The sequence below is a fragment of the Diachasma alloeum genome, unplaced genomic scaffold (genome assembly GCF_001412515.2).
Source record: "Diachasma alloeum isolate Michigan unplaced genomic scaffold, Dall2.0 Dall_scaffold_00271, whole genome shotgun sequence".
Lineage (NCBI taxonomy): Eukaryota > Metazoa > Arthropoda > Insecta > Hymenoptera > Braconidae > Diachasma > Diachasma alloeum.
Window position 1 is genome coordinate 706,829 of NW_021680410.1, and position 22,704 is coordinate 729,532.

Consider the following 22,704-nt stretch of genomic DNA (forward strand, 5'->3'; position numbering starts at 1 on the left):
TCACGGAAATTCATCAGTTTTCAGTGAGAATGAGATGGAAATTTCCCATCTTGGTTAAATTTTCAGTGGAACCTGAATATTCATAAACAAAATGACATGGATTTTTAATTTTTGGCTGAATTTTTCAGATTTTTCTGAATTTTCACCGAATAATTGAACTGAAAAGTCAAGTATTTCGTTGATTTCCGGATCATTTGAACAGAAAATCAATAGAATATTTGACTTTTCAATGATAAGATTTCCAGAAATTTCAGTAGTGATTGAACACGAGAAAAATTTCCGGAATTCGGTACGGAAAATTCAGACGAAAATTGTAGCTAAGAAAACAGCTATGCAGTTGTATTTATTTATAAATAAGTTTTATTCTCAATAGTATTTTTATAGAATTTTTAATGTATTTTAATATCAATGGAGTTACGAAATTTGTACATATTCACACTATTTTTTACTCTTTGTTAATTAACGACGAATCGGTGATAATTTTCTACAGGAAACGATTGTTAATTCAATGTTAAAATCAGTTCGTCCATAAATTTGTTCACGTTTATGGTATTAAAACTGGGATTTTTTTTTTATCAATCAGGAATTGTCTGCAGGAATGCACCCAGCGGCACATCTAATTCTCCAAAATATTCTATAATAAACTATTACTTGTGATAGATGAAAAAATAGTCCCACATTTGTATTCATTTATGTCCAAATAACTTATTTTCAATAGTATTCTTATAGAATTTTAAATGCTTTGTACGCATTTTATATTTTGAATTTTTTGTATTTAACAATTTATTTATTCGCATCTTCATCGAGGCAATTAGCGATTATTTATAAAAAAAATATACAAAAAAGTAAAAAGAAATGGAATTAATACAAAAAAGGAAATTTAAAAAAAAATCAAATCCCATCCAAGCACAGTATCATATTAGACGTTTTAACTATTTTCAGATTCGACTAATGGTTTCGCATTTTTTCAAATATGATTCAATTTTAGAATAACAATCGTCGCGGTTTAGGCATTCTTTCAAGTTACTAGGGAGATCCGATTCGATACGGATTCTGTTACAGCTGTTGTCCTCAATTAATAAACCATCTGTAAATATTTCAATTTCACGATTCAATCTATTCATCAATTTCACAAACCCAACCTTCGACGATTTTTCGCATTTCCTCAAATAGCTAAATACACTATTCCTTCTGATAGGTAAAAAAGTGATTCCACAATTGTATTCATTTATGTACAAATAACTTTTATTTTCAATAGTATTCTCATAGAATTTCAAACGCCTTATCATACGCAATTTAACTTCTTCATTACCAATGAAATTACACCTGCAAATATTTACACTATTTTTACTCTTCGTCGATCAACAACAAATCACTGATCATTTTCTACAGTAAACCATCGTCGAGTCCCTCCAGAAATCAGTTAATCAGTTAATCCAACAAATTGTTCACGTTTTGGTACTAAAACAGAGATTTTTTCGATAATGACGTCTGGCCTGCAGGAATGTGCCCACTGGATGCTCCAAATTAAAAATACTTCAACCCAGTCACACATCCTCCTGCTTCTTCCCATGAACCGAAGCAGCCTGAGGTGGCACCTCCGTGCTGGAAGCCTCCCCCTTCAAGAACATCTCCGCCCTCCCCTGTTCCCCAAAGCATATCCTATAAACATCCTCGAAAGTGTTCGCAAAGTGGACCTCCAGTCCATCAGTAATGTACTTGGCCAGATCATTGAAATCTTTTTTATTCTCCTCAGGAAGAATAATGCACTTGACCCCAACCCTCTTGGCAGCAATGGTCTTCTCCTTGATTCCCCCAACAGGCAGTACCTTCCCAATGAGACTCAGCTCCCCAGTCATGGCCACATCCTGCCTGATGGGCTGATTCTTGGCGAGTGACACCAGAGCTATTGCAATTGTAACCCCTGCACTGGGTCCATCCTTGGGTGTCGCCCCTTCAGGCACATGAAGATGCAGATGTGCATCATACAAGAAAGTATTCGACGGCTCAGTATTATTCATAAAATTCCTAGCAACTGTCATCGCAATCCTCGTCGACTCCTTCATAACGTCCCCCAGGTGTCCAGTGATCTCCAGCGACCCCTCAAATTTCTTCGAATTAGAGGGTTTACTCAGAGTCGTTTCGATGAAGAGAGTGGAGCCACCCATGGCCGTCCAAGCCAGTCCCATCACCACCCCAGGAGGGGTGGTATCGTGCATTCTGTCGTGAGTGAACACTGGTTTACCCACGAAATCACTGAGATTATCAGCAGACACATCGACCTTCTCGGCCTCCTTCTTGACTACCTTGAAGGCAACCTTTCTCGACACCTTCTCAATGTGCTTCTGGAGATTCCTGACACCTGACTCACGACAGTAGGCTTTGATCAACGTGTTCAAGGCACTGTCCTCGATCTTTATGTGCTCGTCACTGAGTCCAGAGTCCTTCATCGCCTGTGGCACGAGGTACTGCTTGGCTATCGCTAATTTCTCCTCAGCCACGTAACCAGACATGTCTATCATCTCCATTCGATCTCGCAGGGGCTCTGGAATGGTGTCCACGATGTTGGCAGTGCAGATGAAGAGGACCTTTGACAGGTCCACTGGGACGTCCAGGTAGTGATCCAGAAAATTTGCGTTCTGCTCTGGATCCAGCATCTCCAGCAGGGCCGAGGCAGGATCGCCCTGGTGACCCTTGCCAATCTTGTCGACTTCGTCGATCAGCACCAGGGGATTCTCTGTCTTCGTTTTCTTCAGGCATTGGATCATTTTTCCAGGCATTGCACCCACGTACGTTCTCCTGTGGCCCTTTATCTCGGCCACATCTGTCATTCCACCAACGCTGAAGCGGAAGTACTCGCGATTCAGGGCACGGGCTATTGAGCGCGCTATCGAGGTCTTCCCGACACCTGGGGGACCGTGGAAACAGAGGATTTTTCCCTGGGTGGTGCCTTTCAGTTGGGAGACGGCGATGAACTCGAGAATTCGCTTTTTTATGTCCTCCATTCCGTAGTGGTCCTCGTCGAGGATTTTGACGGCTTCTTGCAGGCTCAGGTTCTCGGGACTCGTCACACCCCAGGGGAGGGATGTCAACCAGTCGAGGTAGTTTCGGGTTACACTGGAAGAATGGACATTCAGTGAATTAATATGAGGGAAATGATATTAATTAAAATATTATGATATTTGGATTATTATAATATTTTAATATTATTATTTTATCAATTATTATTAATATTATTAATATTAAATAATGACAAGTCAATTTTAAACATCTCATTAATTGTCAAATTATCTCAATAGCCATATTATTCCCCTCATATTTCACATAATAAATATAATATAGGGGAATAATATGGGTATTGAGATAATTTGACAATTAACGAAATCTCTAAAATTGACTAGTCATTATTTAATTTTTCACAAATACGAAATAATCGTCAAAAAACTCAACGAAGCAATTCCCTAATTATTCACCCACAATAAAATGTTTTTCGATATATTCTCATCAACATAACTCACTTGAACTCACTGCTATGACTCTCCAAGAAACTCAATTTATTCAATTCCTCCTCCAGCACATCCATCACATGCTTGGGAACGGTCTTCTGTCTGATCCTCTCCCTGTACTTCTCCTCAATAGCATCTTTGTCGTCCTTTTCCAATCCCAACTCCTTCTTTATCACCTTCAGCTGCTCGTGGAGGATGTATTTCCTGTGTTGTTGCTTTACCTTCTCCTCCACTTCCCTTCCAATCTTCTGCTGAAGCTTGCTCAACTCGTATTCTTTCTTCAGAAGGGCTAGAGACAGTCTCAGACGTTTGTGAATCTAAAGAATTAATGATCAACTCATTTAGTAATCAATATTATTATTATAACAAATAATAATATCAAAAAAAAATTCTAATAATCGATATTAATAATAATATCTTTTTATTATTATTATTATTATTATTATTATTTTAATCAGTAGTCCCAATAATAAATAAACGTTAATAAAAAAAATCTCCCCTGAATAATATTATCGTTGAAGTATATAAAAACTTTATAGAAAATTAACCATACATCCATTTCTTCCAACACTTGCTGCAGCTCCTGAGCATCAGCACCTGTCAGAGCAGCTCCCAAGTCACTCAGATAAACTGGATTATCAACAACTCGTTGGCCCTGATGCAGCATTTGTTGAAGGGACTCTCTGTACAAGGGATTCATGCTGATTATGTCTCGAATCGTCTTGATTAATTCCTGTGTCAGTGCCTGAATTCCAAAATTCAAGTGAATTAATTTATGAATTACCTCTTAATTAAGTAAATTTAATCTTACCTTGATCTCTTCAGTCTGTCGAAACTTCTCGTGCGTCACATTAACGACCTCAACCATCAGCACTGGTTGTCCAGCTGTGGTTTCACGAGGTGGAGCAGCCTCTGGAGCTGCAGCAGCCTCGTCAGCACTCTCCGGGGGCTTCTCTTCATTTTTCATTTCAGAGATCACCTCCTCTGGCTTATCAGTCGTTCCCAAGGCTTCGTTCATTTTTTCATCCACTCTCTTTCGTCTGTAGGGCCGGGTCTTCTTCCCTGGGGCCGTTGTCTCGTCTACGGGGACGTTAATTGTGGTATTTAGTAGTGGAAACGTCAGTTTCATCTCTGCATAAATCATTCAGAGAAGCAGAAGTTATAGAAGGGCTGCAATCGTACTTAAAATATTCAAGTAAGCAAGAGGCAAAATTAGTGTTCTTGTCTTCTTCATTTTAAAGCCTCAAAATAATCTTCGAAATTGAAAAAAAAATGTTGGAGTTCACTCTGCAGATCTCTAGTTATTGATGATTAACAAGTGAATAATTACATTTTTTTTTATAAATGAGTGGAGTTATTGTTGCTAATAAATTATCGATTCGCTTCTGAATGGGTTCTCTTTTTTTTTTAATTCTCATTTCGCTATTCTCTTCTATTTTTTCATGTGATGGTACTATCAACAATTGAAATGTCATCAAAATTTTGCATATTACTTCGTTCTATCAAATAATTCTATATTCAGACCCTCTCAAGACTCGAATTCATTTTCAGTCCGGATTTAATCAGGGTTTATTCAAGAGAGAATTGTTATCAATTTTTTGAGCCATCACTAATTCCATTTTGTTGAACATTTTTCGAAGGATCGTTGAAAAATCCATTTTTGGAAAAATATTTAATTTTTCGAATTAGTATGGAAAATTGAATTTTAATTGGTGCCAATGAATAGAGTTTCTTAGAGTCTATATTTATGAAAAAATACTGAATATGGTCTTACCATGCGGTGGTTTAACTTCCAAGTCCTCCAGTATCTGATTGACAATTTTAATTCTCCTGTGAGCCATGATGACGAGCCTCAGTCTGTCCCCAAGGTCCTGAACTTCATGAATTTGGGCGAAAGTACCCACTGAGTACACGTCCTCCAGATTCTGAACAACTTCCGCTTCATTTCTGGGGGGAATACATGAATAGATAAGAAATGATCGAGCTGTTACCTAAAAATACCCAAATAATTGACACCTACTCTTCACTCTTCTTCAAGAAAATCCCAACGTACGGCTGATTCAACTTGACTTTCCTCCTGATCAAATCAATCAGAATGGGATTCGTTAGTTCAATGAGTTTGATGAACCGAGGAAAGACTGGATTTCTACTGATGGCGATGAGTGGCACATGTGGCCATACTTCAGGTACAACAACAGTTGCTGGCAATGTAGCTGGGTAGGGCTCAGGTGCCTCAGCCTCTGCAGCTTCAGTCTCTCTAGAAGAAATCATTAGCAAGAGTTAAATATCTTTTTTTTTTAACAATTCTTGTAGTATTTTTCTATGAAGCTGAATCTAGGGGTGTACAAGTGTTTTTAAGTAATGTACAAACTCTTTCTCACTTAAAAAACATTTGTACATATAATTATTTGATTCTCCTATACTTAAATATCCCCTAAATTGAATTTTCCACTGACGACTAGTCTGCTGGTTTCAGCTTCATTATTTTTCTTGGTTTATATTCATAAATCGTCAATATCTCCTGACGGTTCACCGGCATTTCTTCCCCAACAAAATTTCCCAGACATTTTTACCCCCCAAATTTGCTTCGCACATTTCTCTCCCGACATTTCTTCCTTCAGAATGCATCCAAACACTAATTTTTTCCCCTTCCATTTCCCTCCAATTTTGACAATTGCTCAGTTTTTAATAAATATTTCGGAATCTAAGGCAAATAGCAAAATTTGTGCTACAACCTTTTTTGTAGAGCTAATTAAGAGATACAAAAAAGCTTAGCATTAGAATTTCCATATTGAACCGTTAGAAAAAATTTTAAAAATCTGAAAAAAATGAGAAAGTCTATTTTTGGAGGAAAATTGATGAAATAATTAAAAAATTACAGTTTTCGAAAATTACGAGCATTACAATTCTATAAATCATTGATAAACAATCAATTTTCGACCATAAAACTCATTTGTTCAGAATCGTAACAAATTTATTCATATTCAGAATTTTACCAGAAATCGATTTCATGCCTAAAAAAATAAGGTTTCCGAAAGTTTAAACAATTTTAATTATTCATCCATAAACAACGAATGTTTAAAATAATAATTCCGTGTAAAATGTAATTTGAATGACCCTGAAAATTCGTGATTTTTTAAAAATTTCTCACGCAATAATTGGCAGATTAATTTAACAAATTAATTTAATTTTTTTTACGCAATTAATTGACAAATTTGACGATTGAAAATGGTTGAATCATACTGCGGTCTACACCAAACTGCAGAAGATACTTCGATATCCTTATGCCACACACATCATGATTAACAGAAATTAAACATTCAATACTGTTTTTTTCTCATAAATAAAATTAATGAAGAAAGAAATGTGCGAGGAAAATTTGGGAGGAAAGAAATATCGAGGAAATTTTACCGGGGAAGGAAAGACCCTCTTGACCAAATGGTGCGATTTCAACAAGTCGGGCCTCATTTTAAAGCCTAGAAAACCAGCTTCAACCTGAAAAAATAATTATCGAAATTCACTCTGCCAATCTTCAGTTATTGACGATTAACCATCGCTCTCTTCACCCTCACCCCCCTAGACGTGTGATAATTCCTGAATGTCCTTGGGGGTACCGTCTCACCCCAGGGCACAATTAAAAGCTTTCATCCAATCAATTAATCAATCAATCAATCCCCAAATGAAGTAGAAATGCATAACAGTTCACTGCTATTTGACTACTCACGGTGGAGGGTCATCAGAGGGTTTTTTCGTGGAAAACTGACGAATGCCAGACGTCGTCAGTGCTCTCCAGTTCCTCTGCTGACAGGCTCCCACTCCTTCGTGGCTGTTGAACCATCCGCTTCTTCTCCTCACCGGCAAGCCCTGCCGATGGGCAACTCCACTCGCCCTCGAGAAAACTCGACTCACTGACACCCGATGACTGAACACTGGGAGCAATTTCCCATTAATTGTGCTGATTAATAATCTCATTGTGATTATCTCCAGGTGTCTAACATTTGCTGAGGGCTGTGGACACCAGTCGTTTCTCCGTCGACTTCTAGAGAGTTCGTTCTGGGTGATAAATACGAGATGACGCAAGGTTATGGCCTGGACTCGGCAATACTCGTACCATAACCTCAACTTTTCAAACTGCAGCGAGACCTAGCCTTTCTTACGGCTTCGGACAGCCTCGGGCATTTCCGGGGGTTCAAATTGTTGTTCATTCAGGGCAGGGGGGCGGGTAGATTTTGTTTAATAATTTTTGTCCCATTCGTTTGGGGGTAAAGATGAATGAGCACAGGACGATTTCTTCGAAAGCTGCTTCCATTGTTCTAGGGTCGAACGCCAGTGGCAGGAAGTTCGCGGTGGGTTCATCAGTTGGTCGAGCGGTCAGCCCTTATTTCAACACGGGATCTCAGCAGCCTCTCGCTGATTTGAGTAATTTTTATATGGAGATTAAGGAGAAAGCGCCGTTGAAGTGCAATGTGGGCATGTCGAGGATGATCTCTTCTAGGGAGGTGTCGAAACATAGGGTGACGAAGAAGGCGGAGGTCGTTGCTGATGTCAAGGAGAATGACGAGGATTTCTTCGCGAAGCTCATGAAGAATATGGATGAGGACATGAAGAAGTGAGTGGTATTGGGGGATGAGGTGAAATTAAATCAGGGGAAAATGGATGTTTTGGGGACATGGGGGTAATGAAGATGGTGGTTTTTTGGGAAGATATGTTTGGAGAAAAACGAAAGTTTCAAAGAAGATTTATATGAAAATTTGATTATTTTACTTGAATTCAGATATATTCATCGAAAGCTGATTGTTTATTTGAGTTCATTTCGGTTTATACATTACATTTTTCATGAAAATCTTTCATTTTATGGGGAGACAGAACTAGAAAAGAAATTGCTGTCTCGTAGAGAGATATGTTAATTGTAGAATGACGAGGATTTATTCACGAAAATTCTGGTGAATATGGATGAGGATATGAAGATGGAAATGATATTGGAATGGGTAAGATAAAATAAAATCAGTTGCAAGTTGATTTTTTTGGGTAATTATGGAAAAAAGAAGATGGTTGCCTTTTTGGGAAGATATGTTTGGAGAAAAACGAAAGTTTCAAAGAAGATTTATATGAAAATTTGATTATTTTACTTGAATTCAGATATATTCATCGAAAGCTGATTGTTTATTTGAGTTCATTTCGGTTTATGCATTACATTTTTCATGAAAATCTTTCATTTTATGGGGAGACAGAACTAGAAAAGAAATTGCTGTCTCGTAGAGAGATATGTTAATTGTAGAATGACGAGGATTTATTCACGAAAATTCTGGTGAATATGGATGAGGATATGAAGATGGAAATGATATTGGAATGGGTAAGATAAAATAAAATCAGTGGCAATTTGATATTTTTTTGGGTAATTATGGAGAAAAGAAGATGGCTGCCTTTTTGGGAAGATATGTTTGTAGAAAAGTGAAAGTTTTAAAGAAAATTTATATGAAAATTTTATTATTTCACTTGGATTCAGATATATTCATCGAAAGCTGATTGTTTATTTGAGTTCATTTCGGTTTATACATTACATTTTTCATGAAAATCTTTCATTTTATGGGGAGACAGAACTAGAAAAGAAATTGCTGTCTCGTCTAGAGAGATATGTTAATTGTAGAATGACGCGGATTTATTCGCGAAAATTCTGGTGAATATGGATGAGGATATGAAGATGGAAATGATATTGGAATGGGTAAGATAAAATAAAATCAGTTGCAAGTTGATTTTTTTTGAGTAATTATGGAAAAAAGAAGATGGTTGCCTTTTTGGGAAGATATGTTTGTAGAAAAGTGAAAGTTTTAAAGAAGATTTTTATGAAAATTTTATTGTTTCACTTGCATTCATCGAAAGCTGATTGTTTATTTGGGTTCATTTCGTTTTATGCATTACATTTTTTATGAAAATCTTTCATTTTATGGGAAGACAGAACTAGAAAAGAAATTGTTACCTCGTCTAGAGGGATATGTTAATTATAGAATAATGGGATTTCTTCGTGAAAATGGTGAAATGTTCCGTAATTTTTATTGAATATATCTCTCCGTGTAAGCGTGAGGTGCAAAAGAGCGTACGTTTCCATCACATCGCAGCATTCACAACACTTTTCCATGAATATCTTCCTTCTTATGAAGCAGAAAGCTCTACAAAACACGTTGTATAATGAAAATTCCTTTGATTTGTCTCGCTTACGTTAATTATTTCCCTAGAAATCCCGGGCTGCCCTCCATCGGTGTCACCAAAACCTCTCGACAGAAGAAAAGCCACGGCTGCGAGGCCAGTCTCAAGCTGATGAATAACTTCAAAGAGTCCATGAAAGCTCAAGATGCAAGCCTCAGAGCTTCGCCAAAGACTGATGTGAATGTTCCCCCAGGACAGATGAGGCAGACTCCTCCAAGGCATGAGGATCCACCCCTCCCATCTCAATCTGGTCTGTCTCAGCCTCCCATGTTGGAGAAGATATCTTTACTGCGGAAATACAGTAATGTGACTTCTCATTACGAGAGTGACGACTTGTTCGATCCTCCGAATCTGCTGAAGGAGAGAATTTTAACGAGTTCAACATCCTCGAGGTATTCCCACCTAGTTGATTATTTCAAATGATCACTTCGGTGATTGATCATCTCGACAGAAAACAGAAGAAAATTTTTTGAACGAAATTTTCTTCGATCATGTTATTTAATTTTTTGCTTGGGAATGGAAATTGTGTAATTGTTCAAATTTTATTTTTGGATTTATATCGACTCATTACGACCCAAAAAGCCAATTTTAATAAATAAGAAACTGTTGAAGGAAAACAAACACCGAAACGTGAATAGGAAATATACACTGGCAGAAAAAATAAATTTTATCAAGAGAATTTTAGTGAACCAACGATCATTTGGTAGTTAATTTTCAAATGAACATAATTTCATAGTGAATACCAGTTAGCTCTTTTTGAGATACATTTGATTGGGAGAAATCGAACTCCTCTAGAATTGAAGTTCCGTTTATTTGTCGCAATAATGAGAGTATTTGATTCCTTTCTAGCCAAAAGTTTGCTAACTCCAGAAATTCGTTGGTTTACTCAAAAATCAAAATTATTCTCATGACTATATACGTTGTCATCTCAATCAACACGATCATACGTTGTTCCAAGTAAATTATAATTGAAGTGAGCATTTCGTATGTCGAATCAGGATGAATATTGTTACGCGGAAAAAGCTTTGAGATTGTAGTAAGATGTCGTTGAGTTGAAAGAAGTTTATATTTCTTGACTAAAAAAAATTGCATTAGTTTACAATAACAGAATCACAGATTACGGCAATTCAACACAAACTTGGATATCACAAATTTCATTCAATGTGATGTATGGAAAGCTCAATTTAAACATCGGCTTCATTCGAGAAAACAACATTCAATTGATTCCTCAATGTAATCATCTCCTAGGTACGAATTTTTTATCAATTCATGAAAGTAGAAAATTTCTCGACTGCAGATTATATTAGATTTTAAAAAATTGAACTTTTCCATTTTCGTGATGAATACATGTGACTTGACGCCAAGGACTGTTTTATTTGATTCAAGTAAATGTATCTCAAGAAGAAATAATTGATGTTCACCGTAAGATCTTATCTATTTGAAATTGGTGCAAGTGTATAGTGCTTGTTCCAAGAAAGAAACATCTCAATAAGAATAATTTTTTCTATCAGTGTATCGTGTGAAGACGAGAGCAATTTCCCACTTGTTTATCCAGGAATCGAAGACTGTTCAATCGTTCTTCAGAGAGGACTCTGGCCAAACACTCTCGGACCTTCAGAGCCCCGAGACCAAGAGCCTTCGCGGTGTCTAAGGCGAATGGTGGGAATGAATCCTCACGACGGATAGGACAGACAGTCCCTAAACATTACGAGAATCCTTCTCCCAGGTTGGAGATGATATCTCACGTGCAGAAGTATCACAGTGATAGTGTCAATTATGACAGTGAAGATCTGGTCGAGAGACAATCAATAATGAGTGAACCTAGTTTATTGAGGTATTTTCATCCAGTTGTTGATCGATTAATTACTTCGAGAGAAGATTGTAATGATTGAGAAATTTTTTTGAGATTTCCCATCTGCATTGATACATAATTTAATTTCTGCAGATCTCCAGGGTTCTACCAGACAATTTCTGACTCAGAGAATTATCCAGACCCCAATGAAAGCTGGATCACCACAGACGTGGCTTATCATAGCTTCATGACGTCCAGCACCAACAGTATGACTCGTCAGAGAAGTGATGACTCGCTGGATTGACTCAATCATTCACAAATTATTTTGATATATTCTAATGATTAAATAATTACATTTAGTTAATTATCTCTTATAATTTTGCAATTATTTTTGTAATTATTCATTTTGTACTCATTCAATCGAAGCTTTCATGTCAAAATTGTAAACTCATTAATTATTGTCCAATAATCATAATAAAAAAAATGAACTTCTGTATATTTTAATATCTACTGACCAAATGAACTAATTTGAATGTAATACCTCTCATTTTAAAGCATAAAAGCATTCAAAACAAAAAAAATTCTCTACTCCACCGAGATGAAATTTGAAAGAAGGAATTTTAAAGAAGAAGAAAGAAATAAAGAAGAAATTTTAAAAAACTATCAAATTTACCCATTCAATACTTCTGGTACTTGAAAATAAGTGGTGTGACCCCCCTAAAATCTTCAAAAAACACCTTCAAAACAAAAAAAATCCCTACTACACTGAGAAGAAATTTTAACGAAGAAAAAATGAAGAAGAAATTTTTAAAATTGCCAAATTTACCCATTCAATACTTCTTGTACTTGAAAAAAGTGGTGGGACCCCCCTTAAACCTTCAAAAAACGCCTTCAAAACAAAAAAAAAATCTTTACTCCATCGAGAAGCAATTTTAAAGAAGAAAAAATAAAGAAGAAATTTAACAAAACTATCAAATTTACCCATTCAATACTTCTGGTACTTGAAAATAAGTGGCGTGACCCCCCTTAAACCTTCAAAAAACGCCTTCAAAACAAATAGGGTTGTTCCACAACCCTCCATAGGGTTGTTCCAGGCATGTCCTATGCCTTGTATTCATACTCTAATGTCCAAATGGGTGCCCGCTAATGAACGGGGACGAATGGGTAATTGGTTTGTGCAGAAAATTATGAAAAAAATTGACATTTCATGGACAGTCGGCTGTTAATTTTCAGAGTTAATTTGCAGAGTGACATTGAATGGGATTCAAAGGGGGAAAATTTGTGAAATTGCAGATGTCACTGGAAATTCAATGAAATTTTTAAAGTTTTGAACAGCATTGAGATGAGAATTCCTCAAACTATTTGAATTCTCAATGAAATTATAAAAAATATTTAATAAAATCATGAATTCAAGAACACATCCCGGAATTTCCTGATTTCTACTAATTTTCAGGGAATAATTTAACTCAAATTTACAATTCTCATTGATTTTTCCATGAAATTCTTTCAATGACAAAATTGTTTCAAATTCCAGTGGAACTCTAATGTGACGTAAATTTCCAAGAGGTGTACCGGAAATTTCAGCCAAAAATTTTTAACAGTGTAATTCTTGGGGATTTCTTATTCAGGTACTTTGACGTACTCTGGAGTAGAATTCGCATCGGTAATTGCATATCCCATATCTGGGGCTCTGATCGATGCCGTCGGATGGAGAAGTGTCTTCTACGTATTTGGACTTGTAACAATCAGCTGGTCACTCATTTTCTTCTTCACTGAGGCTGATTCACCAGCTTCATCAGCTGAGAAAATATTTTTTAGTGTTAGTGACTCTGAGAAAATGTACATTGAGTGTAATGTAGGAAGCTTTGAGGAGGAATCCGTCGACAATACGCCTGTGAGTTTACACGCAAAAATACACGGACGAAAAAATTTAATAGAAAAACCTATCGAATTCGTTAGAAAATTCTATTGAACTGTTCTACTAGTTTTTGGCCGATTCTATTGAAATGTTCAATAGAAAATATTCAGTAGAAAAAATAGAATTCTATGTAACTTATTCTATTTAGATATTTTCTGTAGAATTTTCTCAGCTCAAATTTTCTAAGTTTTATCCTTTGATTTTCTTGATGAGGAGAAAAGAAAAATAGAATGAAAAAAAATTAAAAAATTTGAGTCGAATAAATTCTATATAAAATATATGAAAAGAATAATTTATGTAGAAAAATCGAATTCTGTTGACTTTTTCTATTGAATGTGTCAATAGAATCATGTCAATAGAATCAACCAAAAACTAATAGAAAGTTTAATAGAAATTCAATACAATTTTCTAACGAATTCGATAAGTTTTTCTATTAAATTTTTTCGTGCGTATAGACATTTCGTTGTTTTTTCTAGGAGAGTAACATAAAACGAACCGCTTTCAAACGTTAACAAAGCTTGAAAATGGGAATGAAATAGGAAAACTTTACTCTCCTTGTATATCAGATCCATTCTATAACAGACAATATTATTCTCCTCCAATTGGGCCATATACTAGATACCGTGTTTAGTATCCATTTTCAGGGTTACGAGTGCACTCGGTATTTTTTTATATTTTTTGGTGTGTAAAATTCGAATTTGAAGGTCATTTTGTCGAGAATCGATTTAATTAAAAGCAAGGATCCCCATCAATATTAAATTTCTGTAATATTATAAGGATTTGACCCTTACATTATTGAAGGTTTAAAATATGTTGATTCAGTTTTTCAAATAATATAATATTAATAATCTGATTTTTTACGAATAATGATATATTTAAAACTTGTTGATATGAAACTGTAAATTTGCTACTAAGTGAATAATTCAAATTTCGTGAAAGGGAATTTTCGATTACACAAGTAATCGTCAATCTTCCTACCTCAAATTATTGATTGATAAAATAATTGGAGATTTGAATATTTGAATTGATGATAATTAAGTACTCAAAAAATTTCAAGAGTTGTTATCTAATTAAGGGCTACAATATTACCCGTAATAAAATATTACAAATTTGGCTATCCCTGATTAAAAGTTATTAACAATTCAATTGTTGACATCAAGTTTTCTCAGAAACTATCCAAGATAGGAAACAATAGTTCAAATAATAAATGTTCCTCTTTTCAAACTAAACATGAATGTTCTTATGCAGAAGCATTGAAATCGTTCAATTTTTAGATTCTCTGCTTTTGTGTGTTTCCTATTCTAATTATATCCGAAGATATTGAGATATTGTCAAATGAATCGGTACGTATATCAGCGTGAAATTTAACATTCGGATATCTCGGAAAATAATCCAGGTAAATATGTATAGTAGGGGCCTCACCCCCGATTTAATCCAGAAATCGGAAATCGTATTTGATAATCCAAATAGGAAAAAAATCCATGCATACAAATATATTTAGTTTTACAAAAGGAACATTTTTCATTCCAACCGTTTTTTCCTATCTCGAATAGTTTTCGAACAAACTCGGTTTCAACAATTGAATTGTTAATAACTATTTTTCGCATCATTTATTGGCAGAACGCCCTTCAAATTCGGATTCTACGCACAGAAAAACATGAAACAAAAATACCAAGTCGACACGCAACTCTCAAAACGGATACCAAATGGTATCTAGCGTATGGACTGGATTCTTGGTTCACAGAATTCGAAGACACCTTGGAGGGCGATCGCAATGAGTTCACCATTCTGGGTCCTCGTTATGGCTCATTCTGGACAGAATTGGATATTTTATATGCTGCTCAATGAAATACCACTTTATATGTCTGAGATTCTTGGCTTGGATATCGCAAAAGTGAGTACGAAGTTGCGGAATTAAGTACAAATTTTATCCTTATTTCATTCCCTTAAAGAATCGAAAGCACAAGGCCTACATCCTCATAGAGATGAACACATAAATTATACAGGCCTCGAATAAATACTATGAAATATGAACACTTTCGACTTTTTTTTAAATGTAAATAATTCATGGAACAGTTGGTGAAAAACGGGATCACTTCTTTCTCTTGTAAAGCAGAATTCTTCCTCATTGTAATGAATTTATTTCTGAGTTATGAACATCCGAAGAAATCTTAACCCTCCCCTATACATTCTGCTATGAAGAGTAGCATTAAACAAAATTATAAAATATTTAAGAATAAACTAGAATATAATTTTTGACAGCAATACCCCTGTCTGGACTATCTGTCAATATCTATACTAAATGTCAATATTTACCAATTAATATTTAATCAATTAATATTCAGTCCAGAATTATAATTACTTAAAAATTATAATTATGCTGACCCCCATTTCGATCATAATGCTAACCCTTATCCTGGCTCAAATTTTAACCGTTGAGATCCTAGTGGCCTTTGTGTTTTTTTCAATGCCCCCCGGGTTCCACTCGGCACTACTATCCAACCCTACGCGTGCGGCCGTGGATTTTACACTGTACCGCATTCGCACTTCTATAGAACACAGGACTAGCATAGGAAACCACAGGAAACCCATGCCGGTACAAGCGGTTACTCTATTATCAACCTTCCGCTCCCCGGGCCATCAGGTTGAAAAATTCGGTTTCACTCGGCATCGAACCTCTCATGCAAGAAGGCTCGAGCATGAGAGTTACAAAGGGAGTGAATATAGGGATGAAACCATCAAGGTGAAGCCATAAGAATCATTTTTATTTCATTCATTCGATAAAATACCAAATTATTCAATAAAATAAGGAACAACGTACATTTCATACATTCAACTAAACGAAATGAACTGTTTTCTCCTACAATTATTAATCTCTATCTATGAAACTACATTATCGACTCGATTGTCGCATTCTTGAGCCAATGAAGTAATTTAATGAATAAAAAATAGTAATTACAAGAGAAAACACAATTGTAAAAGTTCATATAGACACAGGGGTTCCGTTTCCCCTTCAGCGGAGACTACTATGAGTTTTAAAAGGCGCGGGGTAGGACCTTTTGGGATGAGATTTCTCATATTTTTAAGATCGATTATATACGTCTAATAACGAATCATTAGTGCAAAAAAATAATTGTTTATTGTTCTTTTTTCCCGTAGTTGCTTAAAATATTGAAAATAGTCCAGGGCCTCCGATTTTTTAGCTACAGAGGCTTTTTTTTCAAAATTTTTGAAAAAATGTGTGCAATAACCATTACGAATTGGTTTTCTATGGTCTAAGTATAGGCTCATGTGTTTTCATACTTACGTAAAATCCGAAATGTGTGTCACTCCCCGATGTGTATGTGTTGAATAAACTATGTCACCGCCCGTGACCCTCCTAGAATCCCCACATGACCCCGATATATTTTGTATTTCGCTAAAAAGTTATAATTAAAATTTCACTAGAAATAATTAAAAATTACAATTATCCTGACCCAAATTCCGACCACAACCCTGCCCCTGATTCTGACGATTTCGATTTATATAATATAGAGATTTTCTTTATTAGCATCTAAATATAACTATTTAAATCATTCTCATCGGAATATTAAATGATTCTCATCCGGAATTAACACCATAATTGTTCCCGCAGATTCCGGGACTCTTGGTCGAAGTTACGAAGCCAGAAACTGTAAGTTTTTTCCTCATCAGCTCCTTGCAGGGCATTAGCTGTAGGAAATCCAAGTAGAGCAAATTAATCAACCAAGTTACTAACTTACAATTATTCGATAGTAGTGATGCCGCGAGACATTTCACGAGACATCACGAGACAATACTTTGGAGAGATTGTCTCGGCCTCGATGAACACGGAAAATTTTGGTCTCGTCTCAGTCTTGAAGTGCAGTATCAACTCGTCTCGTGATGACTCCGAGTCAATTTATCTCATCTCGGTTTTCAGTTTTTCGAGTTTTTTATATGTAGAAAACCGAGACGAGACAAGCCGAGACAAAAACCGAAATTTTACATTAAAAAACACGAAAAACTTGAGGCCGAAATGAGATAAATTGACTCGGAGTCATCATCACGAGAGGAGGCGACACTGCGTATTTCGAGAATGAGACGAGAGCAGCGATTTTCCTGTTCATTGAGAGCGAAATCATCTCTCCAAAGTTTTGCCTCGTAAAGTGTCTCGCGGCATCACTGTTCGATAGCCTCACCTCCTTTGAGATGTTCCTCACTCTCTTCGTAAACACGTTTTGCGAGAACTTTATCCGGAGTGCTATCTTCCAAAAATTTTTTTATGTACTCCAGGTCGAAAGCTCCGTTCTTAAACTAAATTGAAAAATTAGGATTGAATATTCTTACATAAGAGCAGATTTTAATGTGGAAATCGAAGAAAATTTTGGAATGGGTTATTCTTTTTTTTCAATGCTCCGATTCTCAGAAAGTAAATAAACAATTCGAACTTACGTATCCATAACCAGTGTACAAGCATAACGAGAAATCCTTCAGTTTTCCACCGTCCGGCTCTGTACCCCGGATTAATGCTCTATCCTCTGCAAAATTGCGTTGAAATTAGTCAAAATTTATTATTATTCTGACCCGTGCGGCCCTTATTCTGGCCCTCATGACCCTTATTCAGACCCTTGTGACCATTAATCTGACCCTTGTGACCCTTAATCTGATTCCTGTGACCCTTAAACCGATCGTCGTCACCCTTATTCTGACCCTCATGACTCTTATTCTGACCGTTGTGACCCTGATTTTTACCCTCATGACCCTGATTCTCAACCTCGTGACCCTTACGACCCTTATTGTGACCCTCACGACCATTATTTTCACCCTCATGACCCTTATTTTGACCCTCGTGACCCTTAATTTTGAAGTCGTAATTTTTAGTACCAAATTTTTATCACCAGAAGTCGATTTGGATTTTTATAATATAGAGAAATAATTTATTGAAACATGCTAGACGGTTTCTATTGCCCCCAGAACAAAAAGGGATAGTTGCTCGAGACAATCAAAAAGTTTCAGTCCCAAATCTCAATTTTTTTACCATGTTCCCTACACCCTGAAAATTTTTGTAAGAGCAAATCATATAGCGCGAGTACTGACGGGTTAAAAATTTGATGTGAATAATAACTTCGGTGTTGACGCTAAAACTGAGAAGCTGTACCAAAAAACACTGCACGGAGTGAATGATAACACTGTCTCAATGCAGTTGGCACTGAGTAGTGTAAAATGGACATGTTTTAATTTTTCACGCTCACGAAGAAAAATATTCAATAAAAATTGCAGGTAGCTGTATCTTTGACACCGCTGTAATTGTACGTGGATACGTCCATGGTCTTTCCTTCCTCGAATTCCCTAGAAACTCCTTGCATTCCCTCGAATTTTCTAGAAACTCCCTGAATTTCTTGAAATTTCTAGAAGCTCCTTGAATTTTTTCTAAATTTCAAGAAACTTCTCCAATTCACAGACGAAAAAATTAAATAGAAAAACCTATCGAATTTGTTATAAAATTCTATTGAATTTCTATTGAACTGTTCTATTAGTTTTTGGCCGATTATATTGAAATGTTCAATAGAAAATATTCAGTAGAAAAAGTCAATAGAATTCAATTTTTCTATACAACTTATTCTATTGAGATATTTTCCATAGAATTTCCTCGGCTCAAATTTTCTAATTTTTTTCGTTTGATTTTTTTGATGAGAAGAAAAGAAAAATAGAATGAAAAAAAATTTGAGTCGAGCAAATTCTGTAGAAAATATACGAAAAGAATAAGTTATATAGAAAAATCGAATTCTGTTGACTTTTTCTATTGAATGTTTTCTATTGAACATGTCAATAGAATCAGCCAAAAACTAATAGAAATTCAATAGAATTTTCTAACGAATTCGATAGGTTTTTCTATTAAATTTTTTCGTGCGTGTTACCTCGAAATCCCTAGAATTTTCTAGAATTCCGATAGATGGCGCTGCACATAAGGACCGTTTCCCAAAATAACCCTCCCTACTGAAACCATAGACGTATTCACGTCAAAAATTACGTATCTTTTCCGTAGTTCCGGCGCGAAATATGGTTGTAGGAAATTTCACGGAAACGTCGCATACTTTTTCCGTGCGTCCCGTAATTTTTATCTAAGTTGCCCTTGAAACATTACGATACCGTCGCTTAAATTTTCCGAATCGATTCCGTAATCGTTGACCGAACTGTGAGTTCCGCAATTTTTACTGAACATTTCTCTCCGTGCTGTCAATAAAATTACCAACACCGCTTTCAGTTTTAACGAAGGGCTCGATGTGAATTTCACCCCGAAAATTCATTGATTCTAACACCAAATAGAATATTTCGTCATTAGGCCGAAAAAAACTTTTCTGGCGAATATGAGGTTTGCAGCACGAGCCGAAGGCAAGGGCTGCAATCATATTTGTCAGAAAAGTTTTTTTTGGCCGTATGACGAACAATAGTTTTTGTTATGAAGCGGAGCCTTCGGCTCGTGCTGCAAACCTCATATTCGCCAGAAAAGTTTTTTTCGGCCTAATGACGAAATATACTATTCACTGCGCACGCCATAAGCTCGAACCCCGTGAATTTTTTACTGTAGGGTAAGCTAGCCAGTAGATGGGCACTGCCCTATAGATGGACAAGCTACTTTTGGATAGGAAATTACGCAAAAAAATACTGAAATGTGAATTGTTGCTTTGAATTATCACTAACTGTTGCGATTCTTAACCCCTGAGTGACGATTTTTTTTCGATCAATTTTTTTTTCAATTGCTAAAAAAAAGCAAACGTCCATCTACTGGGCAGTGTACCCTATACACTCTGTTTTATTTAAATCTCCATTTTCACTATTGACCTCATTAATTTTAATGGTTATGTCGTGACAGCTGACGTTTGGCGCTGTTTATTTATTTGCAACATTGTTTGCATCGTTTCTTCCCGAGTCCGATGAAGCTAAGATAATTAAGCGAAACGTCCCACTATGACAATTTACTCAGCGTCGTAATCATTTATCCAACAGCCCTTTAATTAACACAATGCAGATGAAAAGAATTATCGATTAATTGAGAAGGCTAGGATTAGCTTCAAGATTACCTTCACTCAGAGACTTTTCGCATCGCTCGACGGTTTCCTTGAGTATGGAAGGGGTTGGGGCGCAACTACTATCAGTCAAGATAGGAGCCTAAACACGAAGATGTAAGAAAAATATTTTCAACTCTGAAAGGGATTGACCGATAATAGTCTGGCTTACCGATAGCAATAAAAATCCCCAGAGGACAAGTACAAATTTATCCATAGTAAACAGATATTTTGCTCTTGCCATATACAATTCCACGATTTAGCAGGCTTCGCACATAACCGCGAACAGTGCCGTATTTCATACCCATTTCAAATACTATCTACGGCGTTTTTTTACGATTGCTGCTGCGAATGACGAAATACCACATACTATGAAACACGTGTAAACACTGAGAGAACTCCGTACTTATGCCCTTTCACCTTTGATTCAAGGAATTACAAGTTCATTAGAAAGTCTCCAGATAGTGTTAATTGAACACGTAAAGAATGTGGAATTAATTAAATGAGTAATTTTTAGGAGTAGTTTCTATAGTATAGTCCACTCTTTTTAGGCGGTCGTTACTTTTTGGTGACGATTTTTGGGCGCTGATACAGTTTGGCGCATGCACGGAGAGAAATATTCAATAAAAATTTCGTATCTTTTCCGTAATTCCGGAGCGAAATGTGGTTGTAGGAAATTTTACGGAGCTGTCACGGAATTTTTCCGGAGCGTTCCGGAATGACTGTGATGATGTGAATTGATCAGGTCCTGATCAAATGTGTAACGCCGTTTTAGATCCTAATTTTTTGCCCGGTGGCTTGGCGCAGTGAATAAGTTCGTTGCCTCACATGCGAAAGGTTCCGAGTTCAAATCCCGGCCGGGTAGAATGGTGCGATCTAACCATTTAAAGTCTTGATCATCACCACAGTATACCCTAACCGGGTCGAAGCGATGTAAAATAACGATAAAAAAAAGACCCTAATTTGATCGGGAGCAGGTCTAAAAAACTGCCGTCAAAACAACTCCGCCCTATCCGCCACGTGTTATTTTGGAGGTTGTTTTGACGGAGTTATTTTTAAATGGAATTTTTAGATATGGACCCATTTTATCAGGCCTGATGGACCCAAACCTCATCAAGCCCCATGGATCCGGATTGGAGGAACGCATCCAGTTTCATTACTAATATTCGTTAACAAAAATTGATGATTAAATTTTCAGAACAAATTTTTACGATCATTTGTGACCTTATTGGTCACTCCGCAACGCACTCATTGCAGAAAAAGTCGATTTTGTTATCGACACAAACGACTGGTTTCGAACCCGGGATCCTACGATTACTAAACCTACGCACTAACCACTAGATTACCGCGCTAATCTTACATTGTGAATCTCGTATTGTAAATATGACCTACTTTTGCATGTATCGCCTGCAAATATTCCTCCACTATTGCTGGCAATAAACAATTTCTAGATACACCGAGAGAAATGTTCAGTAAAAATTACGGGACTCACAATCCGCTCACCGATTACGAAATCGACTCAGAAAAATTTAAGTAGCGGGATCGTAATTTTTCGCAGGAGATTCAGATAAAAATTAGGAAATGCTCTGGAAAAGTTGCGTAACAGTTGCGTAAAATTTCATCAAGCCCCATGGATCCGGATTGGAGGAACGCGTCCAGTTTCATTACTAATATTCATTAACAAAAATTGATGATTAAATTTTCAGAACAAATTTTTACGATCATTTGTGACCTTATTGGTCACTCCGCAACGCACTCATTGCAGAAAAAGTCGATTTTGTTATCGACACAAACGACTGGTTTCGAACCCGGGATCCTACGATTACTAAACCTACGCACTAACCACTAGATTACCGCGCTAATCTTACATTGTGAATCTCGTATTGTAAATATGACCTACTTTTGCATGTATCGCCTGCAAATATTCCTCCACTATTGCTGGCAATAAACAATTTCTAGATACACCGAGAGAAATGTTCAGTAAAAATTACGGGACTCACAATCCGCTCACCGATTACGAAATCGACTCAGAAAAATTTAAGTAGCGGGATCGTAATTTTTCGCAGGAGATTCAGATAAAAATTAGGAAACGCTCTGGAAAAGTTGCGTAACAGTTGCGTAAAATTTCCTACAACCACATTTCGCTCCGGAATTACAGAAAAGATAGGTCATTTTTATCGAATATTTCTGTGTAGACTTGTGATAGTAGGGGTGAAT

At 36.3% G+C, this 22,704-nt stretch overlaps 2 protein-coding genes across 4 annotated transcripts; both read right to left on the minus strand.

The window, feature by feature from the left end:
* Positions 1-1,223: 1,223 nt before the first annotated feature.
* LOC107037927 (lon protease homolog, mitochondrial) lies at positions 1,224-7,608 on the minus strand. Of its 2 annotated transcripts, none has more exons than XM_015256762.1 (7): positions 7,231-7,608; positions 5,527-5,763; positions 5,281-5,453; positions 4,318-4,586; positions 4,060-4,251; positions 3,519-3,823; positions 1,224-3,117 (listed from the first exon to the last, which is right to left on the minus strand). In XM_015256762.1, exons 1-7 carry the CDS (start codon positions 7,476-7,478, stop codon positions 1,548-1,550), a joined length of 2,994 nt encoding a protein of 997 aa, XP_015112248.1. In that variant the 5' UTR covers positions 7,479-7,608; the 3' UTR covers positions 1,224-1,547. The 2 variants fall into 2 exon arrangements, with proteins under 2 accessions (XP_015112248.1, XP_015112247.1); XM_015256761.1 differs by having other exon boundaries at positions 4,318-4,637.
* A 9,289-nt stretch (positions 7,609-16,897) lies between these two features.
* LOC107037859 lies at positions 16,898-20,775 on the minus strand. 2 transcript variants are annotated; one of them, XM_015256636.1, is made up of 5 exons: positions 19,967-20,045; positions 19,671-19,733; positions 17,873-17,958; positions 17,620-17,734; positions 16,898-17,131 (listed from the first exon to the last, which is right to left on the minus strand). In XM_015256636.1, exons 2-5 carry the CDS (start codon positions 19,726-19,728, stop codon positions 17,031-17,033), a joined length of 360 nt encoding a protein of 119 aa, XP_015112122.1. In that variant the 5' UTR covers positions 19,729-19,733; positions 19,967-20,045; the 3' UTR covers positions 16,898-17,030. The 2 variants fall into 2 exon arrangements, with proteins under 2 accessions (XP_015112122.1, XP_015112121.1); XM_015256635.1 differs by lacking the exons at positions 19,671-19,733; positions 19,967-20,045 and adding exons at positions 20,503-20,590; positions 20,660-20,775 and having other exon boundaries at positions 16,900-17,131.
* Between the last annotated feature and the right edge of the window lie 1,929 nt (positions 20,776-22,704).

Bases quoted from the DNA above. Each gene is read 5' to 3' on its own strand.
- LOC107037859 (XM_015256635.1), bottom strand. From the start codon at position 20,731: ATGGCAAGAGCAAAATATCTGTTTACTATGGATAAATTTGTACTTGTC. The intron at 17,735-17,872 runs GTAAGTTCGAAT...TTTTCAATTTAG, and splicing joins TGTACACTGGTTATGGATAC to TTTAAGAACGGAGCTTTCGA. The intron at 17,132-17,619 runs GTGAGGCTATCG...GATTTCCTACAG, and splicing joins TGAGGAACATCTCAAAGGAG to CTAATGCCCTGCAAGGAGCT.
- LOC107037927 (XM_015256761.1), bottom strand. From the start codon at position 7,478: ATGAGATTATTAATCAGCACAATTAATGGGAAATTGCTCCCAGTGTTC. The intron at 4,252-4,317 runs GTAAGATTAAAT...TTTGGAATTCAG, and splicing joins GACAGACTGAAGAGATCAAG to GCACTGACACAGGAATTAAT. The intron at 3,824-4,059 runs GTATGGTTAATT...TTAATTCTTTAG, and splicing joins AAGTGTTGGAAGAAATGGAT to ATTCACAAACGTCTGAGACT.